This window comes from Mustela putorius, unplaced genomic scaffold (assembly GCF_011764305.1).
Source record: "Mustela putorius furo isolate JIRA1106 unplaced genomic scaffold, ASM1176430v1.1 tig00000095_pilon_pilon_pilon, whole genome shotgun sequence".
NCBI lineage: Eukaryota > Metazoa > Chordata > Mammalia > Carnivora > Mustelidae > Mustela > Mustela putorius.
The window spans coordinates 18,681,405-18,699,934 of record NW_025421280.1 but is presented as its reverse complement, the minus strand read 5'-3'; the positions used below and the strand labels follow the sequence as shown (position 1 = coordinate 18,699,934).

Here is an 18,530-nt window from a genome sequence, read left to right as displayed (position 1 = left end):
TCTTAAGGCCAACCTCCCCAAGGCATCTTCTTAATCAGTAGCACTGAATGGCTTCTGACAGGGAAGTGTGGAGAGGCTGCATACAGCACCCTGGTGATATCCAGAAGGGGATGGTTCCCACACGGGTACTGAATGAACCCCACACAGGGTGCATTAGGGAATGCATAGGGTCCCAGTGGCCCCCAACCCATCATGTTCCACATCCATTTCAGTGGATGCCACTGTCAGCAGGCTGCCAGCTCATTCTCATCCAGCCCAAGCACTTTGGACTACCCTAGCATGGGGCTGGGTGCTTCCAGGCCTCCTCTTGGGTCATGCTCACGCCTCCTCTAAGAGGTGTAGCCCTGTTTACAGAGGAGAACACAAGCCCCTGGCCCCAGCTCTGCCTGCGACTCTTGCAAGGGCAGCCTGCGTACAAGCTCAGCTGCTGAGGGCCCGCAGCCCTTCCTCCTCCCGTCCTCTACAACTCCTGGGGCCCTAAGCTTTTTGCCCAGGGACCATTGCAGATCTGGGGGCATGCACCCCAGGGAGGACAGGGCTGGTGGAGGCCATTGGGCAAACGCATTGTGGTTTACCATGAGACAGCCAGAGCCTCTATTCTGCCTCATGCATCACTTTTAAAACACTCAGCGGAGTTCCAGTTCCCCAGCAGTCCATGCTGGAGTTGTTCCGAACAAAGCAGAAATAAGCTCAACTTCGAGGTTAGTTGGAGCTGTTGCTTGCACTGCCAAAAATAAGCAATTCTGGGTTACAAACAGAGAAATGGCATATGGAGGCTATTGGAACAGAATCACAGGGGCACGTGAAAATCTGGGTTTGCAGCCACTTTCCTGAACCTTCCTCCTCTTCTGAGCTTGTCTGTCACTTTCTGAGGTCTCTGTCTTTATCTCGAAGCATCGGGATTTGGATGGTTAATTGCTCTTTGGTGTTCATGGTAATTACACATGCAAATCCCTATGTGCAGGGGTGAAAATAGGACCCAGGAAGTCTTTTTTTGTTTTGTAATTTTTATTTTAAGTAAATAACCAAGACAGCACTCCATAGTGTTACTAATACCCTGCTCTAATAAACTCATAACAAACATATCGTTTTCTGCAATTTTGAGTATCAGTTCATGGGACTGACTCTAATTTTGAGCCTTAACTGCTTTGCAAAACCTTGCTTTTTGCTAGATTTAGTCTCCTGTGTCCTCACCCAGAGCTCAGTGCCCTGGGCGCTGTCCCGCCCTGCCCCCCACCCCAGCCCCCAGAAAGAGTTGAGGCTCCTGGTGCAAATGTGCTGATTCGGGAGAGCTGTGTCTGGTCTCTCCGTTTAGATGATGAGGTAACCGTGGGGAAGTTCTATGCCACTTTCCTGATACAGGACTACTTTAGGAAATTCAAGAAACGGAAAGAACAAGGCCTGGTGGGAAAGTACCCTGCGAAGAACACCACCATTGCCCTACAGGTGAATTGTCCTTTTGTTTTATTCTCTTTTCACTAACCATTTTACAAGCTTATTTGAAATACTAGAGAGCTGGCTATTCATGGTTGAGCAGTGCCACAAGGATTTTGTTTAAACTGAGGTACCGCACACCCCCCAAAATGTGGACTAGCCATTTCTGGGCTATGAGGTAAGTGCCCACCCCTTGCTTTATCTGTTGCACCCACACTGGCTGTGGCCCCCGGGTGGCAGGGCCCCCAGGACAGGGGTGGAGGCCCAACCCTGGCAGGCCCCAGGGGGCCAGTGGTGTCTTGTACCCTGTCTCCTCCCGGCTTCTCCAAAGACAGTGTCCTTAGGCAGGCCCCCACCTCCCCCCAGCCCTGGGCTTGGGCCGTAGCTGCCCAGGAAACGGCTTTCCATCTGAACGCAAGTGCTTTGTTTTGTTTCTGTTTGTTTCTTACCCCACTGCTTGTTGGTTTTCGGTCCATTTCAGTGACATCCATCACCTCCTGGTGTGCGTGTGCGTGCGGATGGGTGTGTGCGTGCTGCATGTGTCGCAGTGTGTCTCTCTGTGTGTGTGTTTCCTGGTGGCCGTGAGGCTTGCTGTGCAAACGCTGCTCTGTGCCCAGGCCAGCCTCTGGTCCTTTTCCCTGCGCCAGCCGCAGCCTGCCCCAGGCTCCTGGAGGGTGGACGTGGCTTACAGGAACTTCTGGTTCCAGCCAGGGCCCATTTGCATTTGAGATGTAGAACCCTAGGTAAGCCCAGATCTCTGGCACGGGAAGCAGGTGTATGGAGGAAGGGGGTCCCTGTGAAGCTTGCAGGAAGAGGGGCGAGGAAGGGAAGTTCGTGAGCAAGTGTTGGCAATAGAGAAAGCAGGGTGAAAAGGGAATGAGATGTTAAGAACGGGCAAAAGGGAACTACAGAGGTTGGCAAGCTACAGGAACACCTGTCCAAACTAATCAAAGCCCATCCTCTCTGCTACCCAAGTGTCTGAAGTCCATCACGAATAAGATAAGAGTTTTTTCCATCTTCATTTGTTCACTCTAAAATGACTTTTATGTCTGTTAACGTCACGAGCTTTACATTGGATTATATAGGGTATTAGCAGGATTCAGCATGGAATAGTCCTTCACCTTTTTCTGGAGAAATATGCCCAGCATTGTTTTGTGTTCCAAGAGATGGTGCAGTGAAGGGAGGGCTTGTCTGTGAGCTTGCTGTGAGAGAGGACCTGAACGTGAATGGCCATGAGTGAGGGCATGTGGGTGCATATGCAGATGGTGGGTTAGTCAAAGTCCTTCACGAGGGCACCTCTGCTCTGCCCAGACAGCTGCAGAGCCAGGGGAAGAAGCCAGGATGCTCAAGCTAGCCGAGGATGATTTCCGATCTTTATTTCTCTGATCATCTCTCCTAAAAGTGGCTCAGTGAACCATGGGCTCAGTCCAGCAGCCCATTGCTGCCTCAGGTTGTGGAATTTGTGAGTAAAACTTTCCCTTCCGTCCCCTCCAGTTTGTAAAAGGGACGGCCTTCCTCCAGACCACTGTTCACAGGTAGCCTTAGAAAGACAAAAGCAAGCTGTAAAGATGTGTTTGTAAATCTGAACAGGCGTGTGGTCCATAGGCTCTTGAGGGCAGCGTGGCCAAGCTGGGTTCAAGGAGACGGTGTGATGAATGACCTTCTGAAGATGCTTCCCTAAAGTGGCCCTGGGCCTGGAGTTCTAGACTGGCTGGATTTCCAGCGTCATGGTCCCCTCCTCCTTCAGGGAACTGCCTGATGTTCTCGGATTCTATGTGGTGGGGTTGGTAGAACTTGATGACTTTTCTCAAGGGGGATGCATACTCTTTCATGGATGACTAGGTCATAATTCTCAGGAACCAAGTTAGCTCTGTGCTATGAGACCTTTCTATCTTCTGTGGAAGGCATGCTTGGTGACCACATGAGCAGAGTTCTCCCTTCCCTGAATCCCCAAGACTTCCCCATCAGATGGCTTCAGTTGCTGCTGCAGCGTCTGGACATAATGTTTTGATGTTTTAAAGCCTGAAAACCAACACATGACTAAGTAATTACCATATTTCATGGATGGGCTTCCCTGAGTCTTTAAAGTTACAGTTTCAAATGGTGATAAAACTGCCTTTTTAAGTCATGAGGTAAAAGATACTGTTATATCGTGTTACCATAATGTTTTTCTCCTCAACATTTTTCATTTTGTTTTTTGTAGAAAGAGTTTCATTTCCTTGGTGAAATCAAACATTTCCTGTTAGATGATGATATCGGTGCATCTTTACCCGGTTCTGTTGAGAGTTGAGGCTATGACTATAATTTATGTTGAGTACACACACAGCCTAGAAGATAAAGTTGTTCATAACTTTGACAGATAAATTCTAAAAGTATATTGGATTCCGAAGCAAACATTAAAAATAGGAAATTCTGGTCTCCTCGAAGGGTAATTCTAATTACATTTTTGGCCTCCTCTGTCCTAGAAGTGGCTTTAAATGTGATTTGTCACTGTACGTTTAATAAGCACAAGGAGGTGCTTCCTTTCTGTGTGAAGAAACATTCTATGATGACATAGTAGTTAGGGACACGGGGTCGAATGGCAGTGGAACCCACAGTATCCCCAGGACAAGGACACAGATGTGCCAGGAAGCCCCTACACGGGGGCTGGGTGGGATGAGGTGCTTTTCCCCACACCAGGGTGCCGCGTGGCTGACAGATGGCTTGCTCATGGGAGGTGGAGTGTGAGCGCAGACGTACGACCTAGGCATGTGCGTGTTTGTGCTGCGGAGAGTGCAGTCTGTTTGAGCGGGATCAGAACTGGTCCACGTTCTCTGCTCCCCATGGAATGGTTCTCAAGGGCACACAGATGCACTGGAGTTTCCAGCCCTGGGGGCTCCATCTGGTCTCCCTCTGTTCAGACCTCCTGCAGTGTTCCCTTCTACACGAAGGGGATCCTTGTGTGGGGAGGAGCTTGGCACCCAGTGTCCTCTGGCCTCTGTGGTCTGAATGAGTGTGCAGTTCCCATCCGTCCATCCATCTTCATTAAAGCCAGCCTTCTCTCCAGCCTTCTCCTGAGGGTCAGAGAGAAGCTGCATCAGGCTGCCTTTTTGTTTTCCTCGCCACCCACTCTCCCATGTGCCATATACCCACTTCAGTTTGACTCCACATCTGCTCTCCCTCCATTCCTGCTGCATCGAGTGACCTGCGAGTTTCCACCAAGAGCAAGTCAGTAAAGGAACACAGCTCTGCAGCCTTGAAAGTGCTCAGTCCCCTTCCCATCAAACAGCAGTGCCCCATCAGATCTTCCAGATATAAGATGCAGACATGAATTAGTCCAGTGCCTCATGGAAAAGGGGAAAAAAAAATCGCAAAGTGGGAAAAGTTTTGTTCATTTCTTTTTCTTTCAACACTCAAGGATTCCCTTTATGCCAAAGATACTCTGGTAAAATCTGAGGAGACACTATCCCCCAGTCATCCCAGATGGGAGCCTGCCTATCTGTGATGACAGGAAGACTTTAGAGGGATAGTCTTTCTCACCTCTTTGGAGGTTGGGTTTAAGGAGGAAACCATGATTTCCAGCTGGTAAAGAGTTAGGTGGTTAGGTTTTCTGTGAAAGCCTGCACCGCAGCCAACAGATGGTGATGTGGGTGGTCGAGTGGAAGGGTGGGCGCTATAAAGAACCTAGCAACTCTCAGTCCCTGCTGTGCGCTGATGCGGCCACCTTGGGGAGGCTTGGCGCAGGAGGAGAGGAAGACACGCTCTGCAGACGTTTCATCTGTGGGGTAGCAGACTCCTGTTAGTTAGTTACCTTAGTTTAAAAAGTAGCAAGGTATTTTTCTTTTTTTAAAGCATGAGTCCATTTCAAGCCATAAAAAAGGCTTTTTTCTTCTTTTTTAATCTGAGAACAGATACTAACAGATGAGATTTCACTGGCTGATTCATTTGTTTCAGATGCTTGAACGGATGCTTTAGAATTTTCTGCCTGAGCTACAGCACCAAGCTCGTTAGTCGGAAGGCGTTTGTGGCTAAGGCCTTGAAAGGGAAAAGTCTCAAGTGGGCTTATTTCTACTGAAACAGCATTTCAGGAGAAATGCAGGAAAAAGCAAACCCAAGGCCCCAGGGAGACCCCTTCCAAGCAAAGCACTCCTCCAGAAGGTGGAAGCAGGGTCATGGCTCACCTGCAGAGCCATGGCCTCCTGTCGCGGATGCTGCTCCCGGTGGCTCTTTTTCATGGAAGGGAACGTGCAAAAGGCTTAACAGTTTTTCCCTTCCAAGCAGAGACTCAGAGAAAGGGAAAGAGAGAGAGAGAGAGAGAGCAAAGGAGGGGGGCAGCCGCCCCCCAGAGAAATGAAATGAACACAACTTCCTGACGCTGGCCAGTTAAAAAAAAAACACACATAATAAAATGATGAAGCAGACCTGCCTACGGTGGGCAGCTGACTTCGTTCCAAAGTCCTGCGTCCCTAGTTTGCCCGAACTCCCAAAGACTGGCAGGCCCCTGGGCACTGAGCTGACAGAGTTCCTTTTATATGCCAGTCCGCCATGACCTCCTGACCCTCCGGCCCCCACTCTCTGCAGTGACCCAGTTGAGAATGCAGTGGGAAGTGGGCAGGCCAGGAAGCTCAGACACACCATTGAAACTAACACATACACCCGCATGCCAAAACCAGTCCAGGTAACACCTCAGGTTCCATCTTAACGTGTCCACGGGAAATACCACCACACCCAAACCTCATCCAACATTGTCCGTCTTTAATTCGTGCTCAAAGCCAGTCTGGGGATGCCTCTTTGGAAACAGTGTGGTCTAGTTTCAAGGACACTGGGAGTCAGGGAACCTGGGTTCTAGTCCCAGCTCCAGCGTTCACTTGCTGCGTGACTTTGGGCAAGACACTTAACCTCTCTGTGCCTCAGTTTCCTCCATCTGTAAAATGGGGGTAATAATGTCGACCTACCTCACAGGGCTGTTGTGAGGAATAGCTAAGTGATTGTAAAGCACTTTGAACGTATAATTGCTTATTATTAAGACTACAACATAATAATATCATATGCCTGTTTACTACCGGAACTTTAAGAAATTCTTGTTTTTCTTTGATCTCTGTTCTGTTCTGTACTGTAGTTATCCACTGAGAAAGAGAATTCTACCCCTTTTAAAGAGATCTGGGAAATGTATAAAGATGTACACAGAGTTACCTCTACAGGTTGTGTTTTCACATCTTAGAAATTGTAGACTTTTGCCCAAGGAGTTGCTTCATGAGGGAGTCTGAAATTCTCAGTGCTGAGGAGCTTCTACATCCAGTGCTGAGCCCAAGACGCTCCAAGGAGCCAACCAGAGTTTTAAGACCAATATTCAAAAGTAACTGTAGTGGGAAAACTTGACATTTCTGAAGTACGTAGAGAAAAGCAGCTCTTCTTTGTAAGGCCCGTTGGCCTGCCCTCGTCACTGACAGAAGGTTTTGTGGTGGGTGCGTGGGTGCACGTGCGTGTGTGAGAGGGTGGGCAGAACGCAGTGGAGACAGCCAGTGGCATGTGGGGAAGCCCTGTTCCTGGCTGGACTCGTTCCAGAGCTGGGAAGAGCAGCATTAGTGGGGTCCCTGCAGGCCCGTCCTGGGCACCGCTGGCAGGCTCTCTCCCAGCCCTGAGGTCTGGTCCAGTGATGTCCTTTCTTCTGTGACCTTTGGCCCCAGTGGCTCATGTTACCAGGCATCTGGCCTGTCGGCGCTTAAGTGGATTCCCTCGCCTCACTTAGGGAAACAGGCCTGGCCCCTGATTCTGCTCCCACTGTGCGGACTGCTGTAAGTCTAGGTGGGTGGTGGGTTTTTATGGATCCTCACAGCAGAGTCCACGGGGCCCAAGAGCAGGTCTGACTTCACGCAGCACCCCAGGCAGTGGTGCAAAGTAGGGTTGAGGGTCGGCCGGCACATTCTGGTGTGGCCACACCCTTGTGAAGATGTTGAAGCCTCTCTCTGTACGGGTGCCTTACAGATTGCCTATATCCAGTCCCCTCCCCAGGTCCTCCAGATCCCTCTGTGATCCAGCAACTGAAAGGCTAAGGCCTGGTGTAGCAGGGGCCTCTGGGATCCTGTTCTGGTCCGAAGGCCCACTCTGCCCTGATGGGTTAGTGACTGGGATGTTCCACTTCTTAAGAGTTTGGTGTATCATCCCTGGAAAGGAGGCTGGTCAGCCCCCTGGGCACAGGTGTGGAGCTAATTCACCATCAGCTGAATGACCCTCTGTTTCTGACCCACCCCAACGTCTAGTTTATTAAACAATGAAGGGCAGTATGTGCTTGCCGTGTCTCAGGGCCAGGGTGACCAGCTGACTTCTAGAGGAAGTCTCCACAGGGTGAAGTCTCAGCAGAACAGCCCCAAGCGATGGGCATGGCAGGGTTTCCCATATGCCTTCCTGCAGCCCTTCCAACTAAGGAAAAACTAGAAAACGAACTTTCTGAATGGAATTAGAGAATGGTTTCAATGAAGCAAGAGACGCTGGCCCCAGTGTTGCTGAGTGACAGTGCTAGCCATGGCTGCTAGCCAAGAGCAGCTTATGGAAACATCCAGAAGTCATGAGGTCTGCCTCTGACTTAAGCTTCCCTGAAACTTGGCCTGTAGTCAGACTGCAGACACCTCTGTCCTTTCTCCTAACCTTGCCAGAAGAGTATAGCTCTGAGTGTAGGAAAGTTGTAAGAGACAACTCAAGTTTCTTACCTGAAAATCTTCACAGACTCAGCAGAATCCATGGTGCTAGACTCTTGGGGTCCTGGATGGAAAACACGATGCAGGCCGGGGTCCATCGTAGGGAAACAGATGTAAGGTTGTGCACCAGCCTCTTGGTGGTTACACTTTGTAATTACGCCGTGGTGTGACACAGCCATAAATTCACAGCATTGTTGGGTACTGGATTCTCTACTTTTTCTGAAAGGCAGGGGATCTTTTCCCTGTGACAACAATAATGATGATTTTCAAAATCAAATCAAAATAATGATGATTTTCAAAAGTCTTCGAGAAGTTCTAGAACTACTGAAAAGAAGTTAAGGCAGGTTATATAATGTAGTAGCAGAAGGTCTTAATTATTGTGGTGTGTTACTGAATAATACCAACCTAGTGTCCTTCATTAGCCCTAATGTGTCAGTTTTCCACGGGAAGGAGCTTGCTAACACCTCCTAACAGTTCCAAGGTTGGGTAGCTACTTGCGTGAATTCACTCTCTGTGGCACACCTCAGACCTAAGAGAGGTGGCTCTTTGGGGTAATGGGAGGGTATGTCATTCTAAGCCACGATGAAGGCATTAACAAGTGCCAAGGCTAACTCAGAGAAGCCAGGGGAAGGATGTTTCTTCCAAAAATGGAGAAAGGCCAGTGGACTGCCAGGAATCATAGATGAGGAAAAGGGGCCAGTGCCTGAGGAAAGGTTGGTGCTGCCTGTCTGGGGCTGAGTTATCAGCTGTCAATCTTCTGGGTCCTTTTTATGTTCTTAAAAGTTATTGAGGACCCTTGTATATCAGTATGTACATTAGAAATTAAAACTGAGAAATTTTTAAAATACAGAATATACGTGTACAAGGGTAGCAGAGAGGTGACACCCTCACATCACAGAGCTTTTGAAGACCCCGCTGTGCTCCGAGACAATGTGTGTATAAGGCAAAGAGGATACTAGTAGCGTGCAGATTACAGCCCCGTTGTGGGCCCCTGAAAGTGTCCCCGGGCCGCGCTTTGGAGAACTGCTACCCTAGGGAAATGCTCCCATTCCCCCTCTAAAGGAAAAGGGTGCTGGAGCCTTTTTATGATCTCCCCGGTGAGGGACCCTCCTGCATTGAGCACTGCCCCCAGCCGGAACTTTTCTTTCCTCCTTGGTGCCACGCTAGCCCCAACCCACTCACCTAGACAGAGCTGCCTGTGCCCTGTGCCCAGCGAAGTCCGGACTGAGAGTAGAACCCCACATCTCACTGCCTGTGCCAATCTGGAGGAACAGTGGTCTGAGTGAGTGTGTTATAGACGGTGTTTTTAAAGATCACCACTCCTCAGAGTAGCCCGGCCGAGATAAGGATGTGTGATCACTGGTCATTTCCACGTGGCCTTAGCGATACAAGAGCTCCGCTAAGTTAGTTGGAAGGTTAACCTTGACTGAGGTCACAGGTTGGGTCACAGTCCTTAAGTGAGCACATAATTCAGACTTGTCCCAGCCCTTTTTCTGGTAGACTCGATGACTCTGTCTTGGTGATGGCCTAGGTGAGGCCAGCAGGACTTCCCTGGAGCCACAGGCCTGGGGACCTAAGTCCTAGCCGAGCCTTTGCTAGGAAGGGCAGGCCAATCAACCAAATGGGGATAATCCTGGCAATTCAGGAGGTAGTGTGTGAAAGGGTGTGAGATTGTTACAACAGGTACAGAGATGCTAACAGAACAGAGCTCCTGATTAAAGGCATCTGCTGACCTTGAATTGAAGGAATACTCTGTTACCAGGAAACTTGGAGGAATTTTGGATTCTGGTGTTAAACTTTCAAGAATCGAGGTTGCTCAGAGAGCTCTGTGAGGTCATTTGCAGGGGAATGTCATAGATCCTTTTACGTAATTTTTAGAAAACCTTCCTTAACCTTTCAAAGCAGCGGGAACTTGATATGTGCCGCTGAGCACAGCCCCAAGAGGAACTTCCTGGTGACATCATAGCTAACTTTTCAGCGAGGGTCAGAATCCCATGGAGGGCTGAGCTCATGATTCTTACCCTGGATGCATGACTCGAGAACTGTGCATAGTGGACACGAAGGCCACACTGTCACATTTTCCCTGCAGGGAAAGGAGGACAAAAGAAGGGGTGTGCCCACGTGTGGCATGTGTGCATGTGAGTATGCGGAGGCAGTGGGGGGCAGCTTGTCCATGAGCTGGTTTATTCTGTAAGACTCGAACCTCCTGTGTGTGCTTCTGATGGAGCTAGTCAGAAACCGTGCCCTCTGATTCGGTAGGGGCTGAATCCTGACAAAGGGTGCACCAGCACTTGCCCTTCAGGAGACAAGTGTGCAGGGCCAGCCCCAGCTGAGTGAAGCCCTTGATGGAGACCGGGCTCAGCCAGACGGGGGCCGGTTGGCTGGAGTCTGAAAGCCTGGTACTCGTATCCAGAGATGAATGGCCTGGCCGGGTCCGACTGGAGACTCACATCTCGTATCTCCACTGTTACAGTGTAGGTTCAGGAGGGGTTCTGGCCTTTCACTTGGGCTCACTGTGCCACGAGAGCTGACAGCTCCCAGGTGTGTCTCACGGAGCTAGCTTAGGAGGGCAGCCAGCGCAGCATCTCTCCTGCACCCAGGTAGGAAAATCTAACCCTAAGAGTGGGCAAGAGAAAGGAAGGTAAACGGATGCTCCTATTGACGTTAAAATACCATATTTTTATGCTATTGCTTCAAAGATATTTAGAGAGATTTTGTAGTTTGGGTTTTGGGGTTTTGGTTTTTTTTTTTTTTTTGGTGATTTAATCATTCTATAGAGTAAATATCTATAAAATTCCAATTAAATGGTGTCTAAAATTTAAAGCAGCAGACTACAGGCAAAGCGCCAACATTTCTTTTTTTAAAAGATATTTATGATACCATCTAGCATTTAAAAATCAACCAGAAACTAGGCTTGATTCTGTTTAATATTTTATATGATTGGACATCTTAAATCAAAAATGTTTCTATTTTATAGCATTTCTGTGTTTATTCAAAACCATAATTCTACTGTGATGTTAATGGAATGACTTTATACCGCTTTAATTGTGTTGGTTTAAGTGCTAATGACCACATTTCAGATTAAAGTAGTATTTTGCTGATAGAGGTAAACACAGATAATGAAAAATGAAAGAATAGCTCATTTTACTGATTGTAAAGTGTTTATTTCAAGGAAAAAAATGTTCTTTTTCTTAGGGCTGTGGAAAAAAGTAATTTTTTCAAGAGTTTAAGATAGTTTTCTGAGATCAGAACTTGTGCCTATGGAAATTTTGGAGCAGCCTAAGCTACCTTTTAGCTTGATATGTGTGCTAGAAAAATTTCATTATTATGTTTTGTGATATGTAATAAATTCAGGGTGCTGTGTTTAAGCTTCATTTCAGTTCAAGTTTGGGAACCTCTTTTTCCCTCTTTCCCAGACATGGCAGACGACCTACTCCTGACAGACACCCCCCCCCCAGCAGACACCCCACCCCTGACACCCCCTCAGCAGACACTGCACTCCTGGCACCACCACTCCCACCCCCTGCAGACACCCTACCCACCTCTGCTACCACCCCTCTGCACCGCCTCCCCCCCCGCCCCCCCCCATCCTTCCCCAGATCCCGTGTGAAAGATTCAGGTCAATCCCTGACTCTTAGAAGATGTGTTTCTTTTTGCGTGGAGCAAGCAAAACATAATCATGATTTCTAAACCTCTGCTTTCGTGTCAAGGAAGTGTGATGCTTTTTATCCGCCTCTGATGTCTCTTTAATAAATATGTTGTCATTCTTTGTCCTCAGAAGGGGCCTCTTGAGCTGCCTCTCAGTTTTCTCCATGATTTATGTTGCAAACAAATTCTATGTCCTGTGTCTGTTCACCGCACTCTCCTGATCTTGTATACCATTGGAGACCTGCTGGAGACCGTTTTTGTTTTTCTTACGCAATTATGTTATATGTGTATTTCAGTGAAATGTCAACCCGCCAACAGAGGATGATGTTAAAAATTATCCAAATAAATAGTTTTCTATTTCTTTTAATCAGACCTAGTCCAAATTGTTGAATGACAGTGAATAGGATTATGTGGGTTTGTTTTTTTGTTTTTTGGGTTTTTTTTTTCCCAAACTCAGGGGTATTCCAAGCCCTTGGTGCCTCATGACATGGGTTCATATACATAATTTACCTGGGGACATTGACTTAGTGCTTTGTCACCTATGTTTATCTTATAGACACAGCAGCAGGTGTCTCAAAACTGGTCTTTCATTGGGAGCCTCAGACCTGTAGCCAGCCTTTCCTCCCAGTGATCCAAAGCCAGATAATGAAACCCTGGCTTAGCTAATCTTCTCTTGATGGTTGTGCTCTGGAAAACACTGAATGAATGAACTGCAGGCTATTGGACACCACGGGGCTGGACCTTGCTGCACAGACCCGCAGCTCTGTGTGAAAGAGCTCTCCCCCACTGGACATTAGTGTTGTTGCCTTCTCGATGTTTACAAGAGAAGGACAAGTAGGTCCACGTCCAAGCGAGATGATTCCCCTGGCTCATATGTACAGTCTTGGGCATCCTGAGAGAGGGAAAGCGTGTGTGTGTGTGTGTGTGTGTGTGTGTAGGTGCGCACCTACATGAGTGTGTATGTGTATGCTTGTACACATGCAGCTCGTGCCTGTGGTCAGAGGGATGGGAAAGTAAGGTAGCCTACTGACCATACCCTGAACTATTCTGGATTTGGTGGCAGGACATGTGTGTCTTTCCTCAACAAGACCATTCCTAGCCAGGAACCTGAGAGTTGTGAATCCAGGCAGCTCTTGCATACCCACAATTCATGAAATGGAAAGACACCCCCTGCCCCGCCCCGGCACCTGCTCCTCTATTCAAAGAATAGACCTAGTCTGGTGTACTGTTTTTAACAGCATTGTCTCCTATGGAGGAGGAGGTGGTTTTCACAGGAACCTCTTAGGAAGTTCCTGTAGGAGTTCACTTTCTAAATTACCATCACCACCACTGGCATCTGCAGACCACCAGTTGTGAGCATTCCCACACCAGGGGAGCCAGCCCTGTGGGACCTGGCCAGACCACGGCCACCATCCTCACTCTCCCTGCCCCTCCCCACTCCCCACTGCTGGGGATTGTGAAGGAAGGGCTGGGACGTGATCCCTCCCCTGACGCCTGCCTCCAGGCCCAGCTGTCCCTGCATCTTGGTGATGGAGTGTGAACTACACATCAGCTCTGTGCAGCGGGGTTCAGATAGCCTCTGCTGTGGCTGCCCAGGTGCAGAAGGACTGCCCGCGAATGGGAGGGTCCTGCCCAGATTTAGGACAGGGGGGCTTAAGCCTGGTGGCAGGGAGGAAATACCTCTTTCAGGTGCCAGTCTTTTTGTGGAAAAGGGTAAAGTGGCTGTAGTGTCCCTATCAGTCTTTAAGTCAGCATGCTATTTTTCTTCAAGTTGATGGTCAGAACAGAACTGTCTCAGAGCCGGCAACTCCACCTCTGCCTGTGTAGCAGAAGCCTCTCTGATGTCTCCCCAACAAAGCTGGGGACAACGGGAGGGCTTCTCCCAGGCCCTGTTCTGGTGGGACCTGGGGCCCCGTGTCAATAAGGCCAACGGTGAGGGTCTCAGGCAAAGGACTCTGTGAGCGAGGGGACGGGAGGGGTCATCCCGCACAGCCTCCAGAGGCTGGTGAGCCCTTTCCAGTGTGCTGTGGTCTTCAAGAAGATGATCCAGCTGTTGGCAAGTTGTTGGCCTGACCCCGGGGTTCCAGGCCAGGGCACCACGGATGGCCACGGTGGCTGGCGCTGCACAGCGGCCTGGGTCTGTGTGCGTGTCAACCCATTCCGTCATGGTCCTGAATGTGCTGGTGATTGCAGTGTGTGCTGTCACGCCCTCGTTCCCATGGCTTTTTTGCAGAACGGGTGGCCCTGCTGGCTGCTTGGTCTCCTTGCCCCTTCACACTTGTACTTAGGTCATGGCGAGTGAGTCCTGGCCACCCTCCCCATAGAGTGGCCCAGGTTGTGCTCCTGGCCCCCTCTAGGGCTCTGTCAGAGGACTCTGCAGGCCCTCCTTCTGTAGACTGTCATTTAGATGTGGGCATGTGCTCTTGGCCACGGCAGACACTGCCCCCTGCAAGCTGGGTTACATGAGAAGGAGGTGACTGGGTCGGAGCCTCAAGTCTAGGACCGTCTGGAACTCCTGACCATACCCTTCAACCCTGGGGCTTCGAGGACCCTTCGGTTACATTCACACGAGTAGTCACTCCTGTGGGTTGCCCTTTGGAGAAAGCTTCCCTTGCCAGAGCTGAACCAGGCAGGAACAGAGCCAGAACCCAGGCCGGGCCCAGCACACCCACATTGTCTAATCCGTTTTGCCATTTTTGTTGATCTAGGCAGGATTAAGGACACTGCATGACATTGGGCCAGAAATCCGGCGTGCTATATCATGTGATTTGCAAGATGACGAGCCGGAGGAAACAAAACGAGAAGAAGAAGAAGATGTATTCAAAGTAATTATTCCACGCCTAGCTACACACTGGCCACTTGGAGATAGCAGGGCAGGACTTCACTTTGGGGAGTCGGTGATCCGCAAAAGAACCTGGAGAATGCACGCCAGCCCCCGGGCCTAGAGGGGCTCATGGACCATGCTTTCCCCACAGCAGACCTTCGGCACCTCCTCTAGGGCCAGGCCTGCTTCCGTCCTGAGCTGGCCACTCTGTCCCATGCTGGCAGCTTCAGAGGAGCCTGGCCACAGCCGCTTGGCCAGTGTGGCTGAGCTTCCTGGGTCCTGCTAGCAGCCGCCTGCCTGTGTGACCCCCTTCTTCCCTGGGCCGGCCCTCAGCCCCCCCAGCCCAGAGAGCATGCCTTCTGTCCAGCCTCAACCGCTGGGGGCTGCCAGCCAGCGCTGCTGGCTATAAGTCCCCTCCACCTGGAGCGACGGGAAGAGCACACTTGTGTGACAGCCAAGAGCTTGCTCCCCAGCTCAGGGATCGGGAAGCTTCCTCATTTCAGGGGGGCCAGCTGCCACACAGACACATCGGCCTGATCTGTGAGACACTCAGATTGCTTTACAGGGATCCTACGGAGCTTACCTAGAGTTTGTGTTTCGTGTAGAAAAAAATTACCTAACAAAGCTAGCCTGCATCAAATACTTGTTAAATTACCTGGTGTTGTCTCCCATTATTTTGCAGAGAAATGGTGCCCTGCTTGGAAACCATGTCAATCATGTTAATAGTGATAGGAGAGACCCCCTTCAGCAGACCAATACCACCCACCGTCCCCTGCATGTCCAAAGGCCTTCAGTTCCACCTGCAAGTGATACTGAGAGACCGCTGTTTCCTCCAGCAGGAAATTCGGGGTGTCATAGCCATCATAACCATAATTCCGTAGGAAAGCAAGCTCCCAGCTCAACAAATGCCAATCTCAATAATGCCAATATGTCCAAAGCTGTCCCTGGAAAGCGGCCCAGCATTGGGAACCTTGAGCATATGTCTGAAAATGGGCATCACTCCTCCCACAAGCATGATCGGGAGCCTCAAAGAAGGTCCAGTGTTAAAAGGTAACCTTTAAAGTGTGTTTGCACATGGTGATACAGCGTCTGCCCCAGGCGCTGCTTTCTCCCCTGTGCCCTGGCACACATGGGAGATGCGCAGGGGGCCTAGGCACTCGAACCTCTGAGTGCCGGGAGCCAGTGATGAACCCAAAGGATAAAGGGCCACCAGCCATCCTGTATCCTGCCAAAGGTGTTGGCCTTTAAGACAGCATCAGTTGCTGTAAACTCTACCTTCCCCAGTGGTGACCACATACCTTGGGACAGGGGCTGGCAACCTTTGTAAAGGGCCAGAGGGTAAATACTTTAAGCTTTGGGCACCATACAGGCTCCACTGAAGCACCTGAGCCCTGCTGTTGTAGAGGGAAAGCTGTCATAGATGCTGTGTAGGCACGTGAGTGTGTCTGTGTCCCAAGAAAACTTTATGGACACTGCCGTGTGAACTTCCCAAGGTCACATGCGATGAAGTATTTTCTTCCTTTGATTTTTTTTTTTTTCTTTGCAGTCCTTTTAGAGTGTAAGAACTGTTGGTAGCTCGTGGACCCTATATGGTCTGTAAACCGTAGTTTGCTGACCTCTGCACTAGGAACTAGCCTGATAATCTGCATTTCAAATTTCACTGGCAGTGTGTAATCTTTATCTTCTCCCTCCCTCCCGTGTTATGCCTTTCCTGGATAGAACCCGCTATTATGAAACTTACATTAGGTATGTGCTCATCACCTATGTCTGTGCATTGCATGCTCTGTGTTGTGAGTGTAACCCGCGGGCCTCTCAGTGCTGAGGACTGAGAACTCCCCTTGAGGTGACAGCCTGATAGGATAGTGGAGCTTGGGCTGTGGACTCCAGAGGCAGAGGGGTTGCTTTTCCTTCCTTCCTTCCACCTTCCCCTCCCCTCCCCTCCCTTCCGCTCCTTCCCCCTACCCCTTTCTCTCATTTTTTAAGATTTCATTATTTTATTTTAGAGAGAAAGAGCATGCGCAGGCCGGGGGAGAGGGAGAGAAACTCAAGCAGATTCTTTGTTGAGCACAGAGCCCAACTCAGGGCTCTGCCTCACGACCCTGAGGTCATGACCTGAGCGGAAACCAAGAGTCAGATGCTCAACCAGCTGTGCCACCCAGGCGCCCCAGTAGTTGATTCTTTTTAAGCAAAGGAGCTTTTCCGTCCCTCTGTGCATAGGCTGTGTCATCCTCCAAGGACTGGTGTTCACACGCTCATGTGCCCATGGGCTAGCCCGTGCACGCCTCGTGACCTCCGTGTAGGGGGAGTCCACGGCACACTTCTGGGCACCTGGCCTGGGAGGCTGGCCCTGCCTGCTGCTGGCAGGGTTCAAGCCTCTTGCGGGGGCTTCCTAAAAGTGTGACCCCAACCTCCTGAAGACTGGAGACCGGGTCTTCTCCTTTGTCTTCCGTGTAGCCCTCCACATTCATGCCCTGAGTCCTGCTGTGTGTTTGCTGGACCAGGTTCAATTGTCAGTGGGACAGTCATCTTGTTGGGGACGGAGAGGCTGGGTCTCTTGGTTTAATTATATCAAGTGTAGTCAGCTGCTCAGCAGCAACGTGCGAGAACGAAGAACTTGGAGGGAACACAGTCCTCTCTCTTGGGAGAGAGTCGATGTGACGGAGCCTGGCTGGTTTTCCTGAGGACTGAGGCCAGGATGGCGGCTTTCAGGGAGCGAGCAGGACAGTCTTGCCGTGTTGGCAGGGCTGTCTTTGAAAACCTGGCAGGTGTCACCCTTGTGAGTCTCCCCAGGAACACTATCCCAAACTCCCGTCGCATCTCCTGGGTCAGAGTTAGTGGGAGACTGGTCAGAGAGCCTCTTTGTTCTGGACCCTGAAGTCACATGGGCCAGAGAAGGAAGGAGCAGGGATCAGAGTAGCTGGCCCGGGAGCCCAGTGTCTTCTCCCCGTGACTGCTGATTGCTGCAGGCCTCTAGGTCCATTTCCTTATTCTGTTCTCCAAATGACACCCACTCTTTTGGCTCCATGGCCACTGGGCACAGTGGTTTGGCATGGGCACTGTGCAAGTTACTGACAGAGCGACCCCCTCCCAGCACACGCACATGCTCACACAGCACTGCCGCCAGGGGCCTAACAGTCCAGCCCCAGGTACACCAGGGAGGAGCCAGGGGCTCATGGGGCAGGGGTGCTAGCCACACACTGAGGCCCTGCTGGGTGCTCAGGTCCTTGGGCCTTCTCTCACCACTGCAGGTCTGACTCGGGGGATGAGCAGTTCCCCACTATCTGCCGGGAAGATCCGGAGATCTGTGGCTACTTCAGGGACTCCCGCTGCCTGGAAGAGCAGGAGTATTTCAGCGGTGAGGAGGGCTATGAGGATGCCGGCTCACCAACCGGGAGCAGGTGAGCGGCTCTGCGGCTCGGGCTGACATCAGGAGGCCCGGCGGTCTCCTGCCCCTCGTTCTCTACAGCAGGAGCCTGCCGATACCACACCTGGACTGCCTCAGAGGCAGGCAGAGTGGGGGCTGCCTTTTCAGACCAGCTTCTCCCAAAGCTCCGAATCTTCTGTGAAGCTGAGGACTGACTGCCTGGCTCTCAGCCAGTCCAGGGTGTCTGAAAGCTGGGGAGGGGACTGTGACCATGGGTGTGTCTGAGCTAAGAGGACTTGTTAACAAAGGTCTCATGTGCCCCTTACCCTTTCTCCTGGCCTTTTTGACCCCCAGGCAAAACTACAGCTACTACAGCCGATACCCTGGCGGCAGCTGGGACTTTGAGCAGCCCCGAGGCTACCATCACCCCCAAGGCTTCTTGGAGGATGAGGACTCACCCATTTGCTATGATTCCCGGAGATCTCCAAGGAGACGCCTACTACCTCCCACCCCGACATGTGAGGCCAGATTTTTTGTTTTGGGTGAAGCCTCCCAGAGAACAGTGTGACAGGTGTGGTCTCACTGC

General features: G+C 50.6%; 1 protein-coding gene across 14 annotated transcripts in view; it reads left to right on the top strand.

The window, feature by feature from the left end:
* CACNA1D (calcium voltage-gated channel subunit alpha1 D) overlaps nt 1-18,530 on the top strand; it is a 296,472-nt gene that overhangs the window by 271,070 nt on the left and 6,872 nt on the right. For 8 of the 14 annotated variants that reach the window (XM_013052920.2, XM_045078797.1, XM_013052914.2 and 5 more), the window contains 6 exons: nt 1,316-1,446; nt 14,465-14,581; nt 15,263-15,630; nt 16,300-16,326; nt 17,829-17,978; nt 18,299-18,462. In XM_013052920.2, the coding sequence (XP_012908374.1) occupies nt 1,316-1,446; nt 14,465-14,581; nt 15,263-15,630; nt 16,300-16,326; nt 17,829-17,978; nt 18,299-18,462 (957 nt within the window). Of the gene's footprint in view, nt 1-1,315; nt 1,447-5,367; nt 5,503-14,464; nt 14,582-15,262; nt 15,631-16,299; nt 16,327-17,828; nt 17,979-18,298; nt 18,463-18,530 lie in introns of those variants that run through there. The other 6 variants (XM_013052926.2, XM_004738204.3, XM_045078862.1 and 3 more) reach the window with 4 other exon arrangements.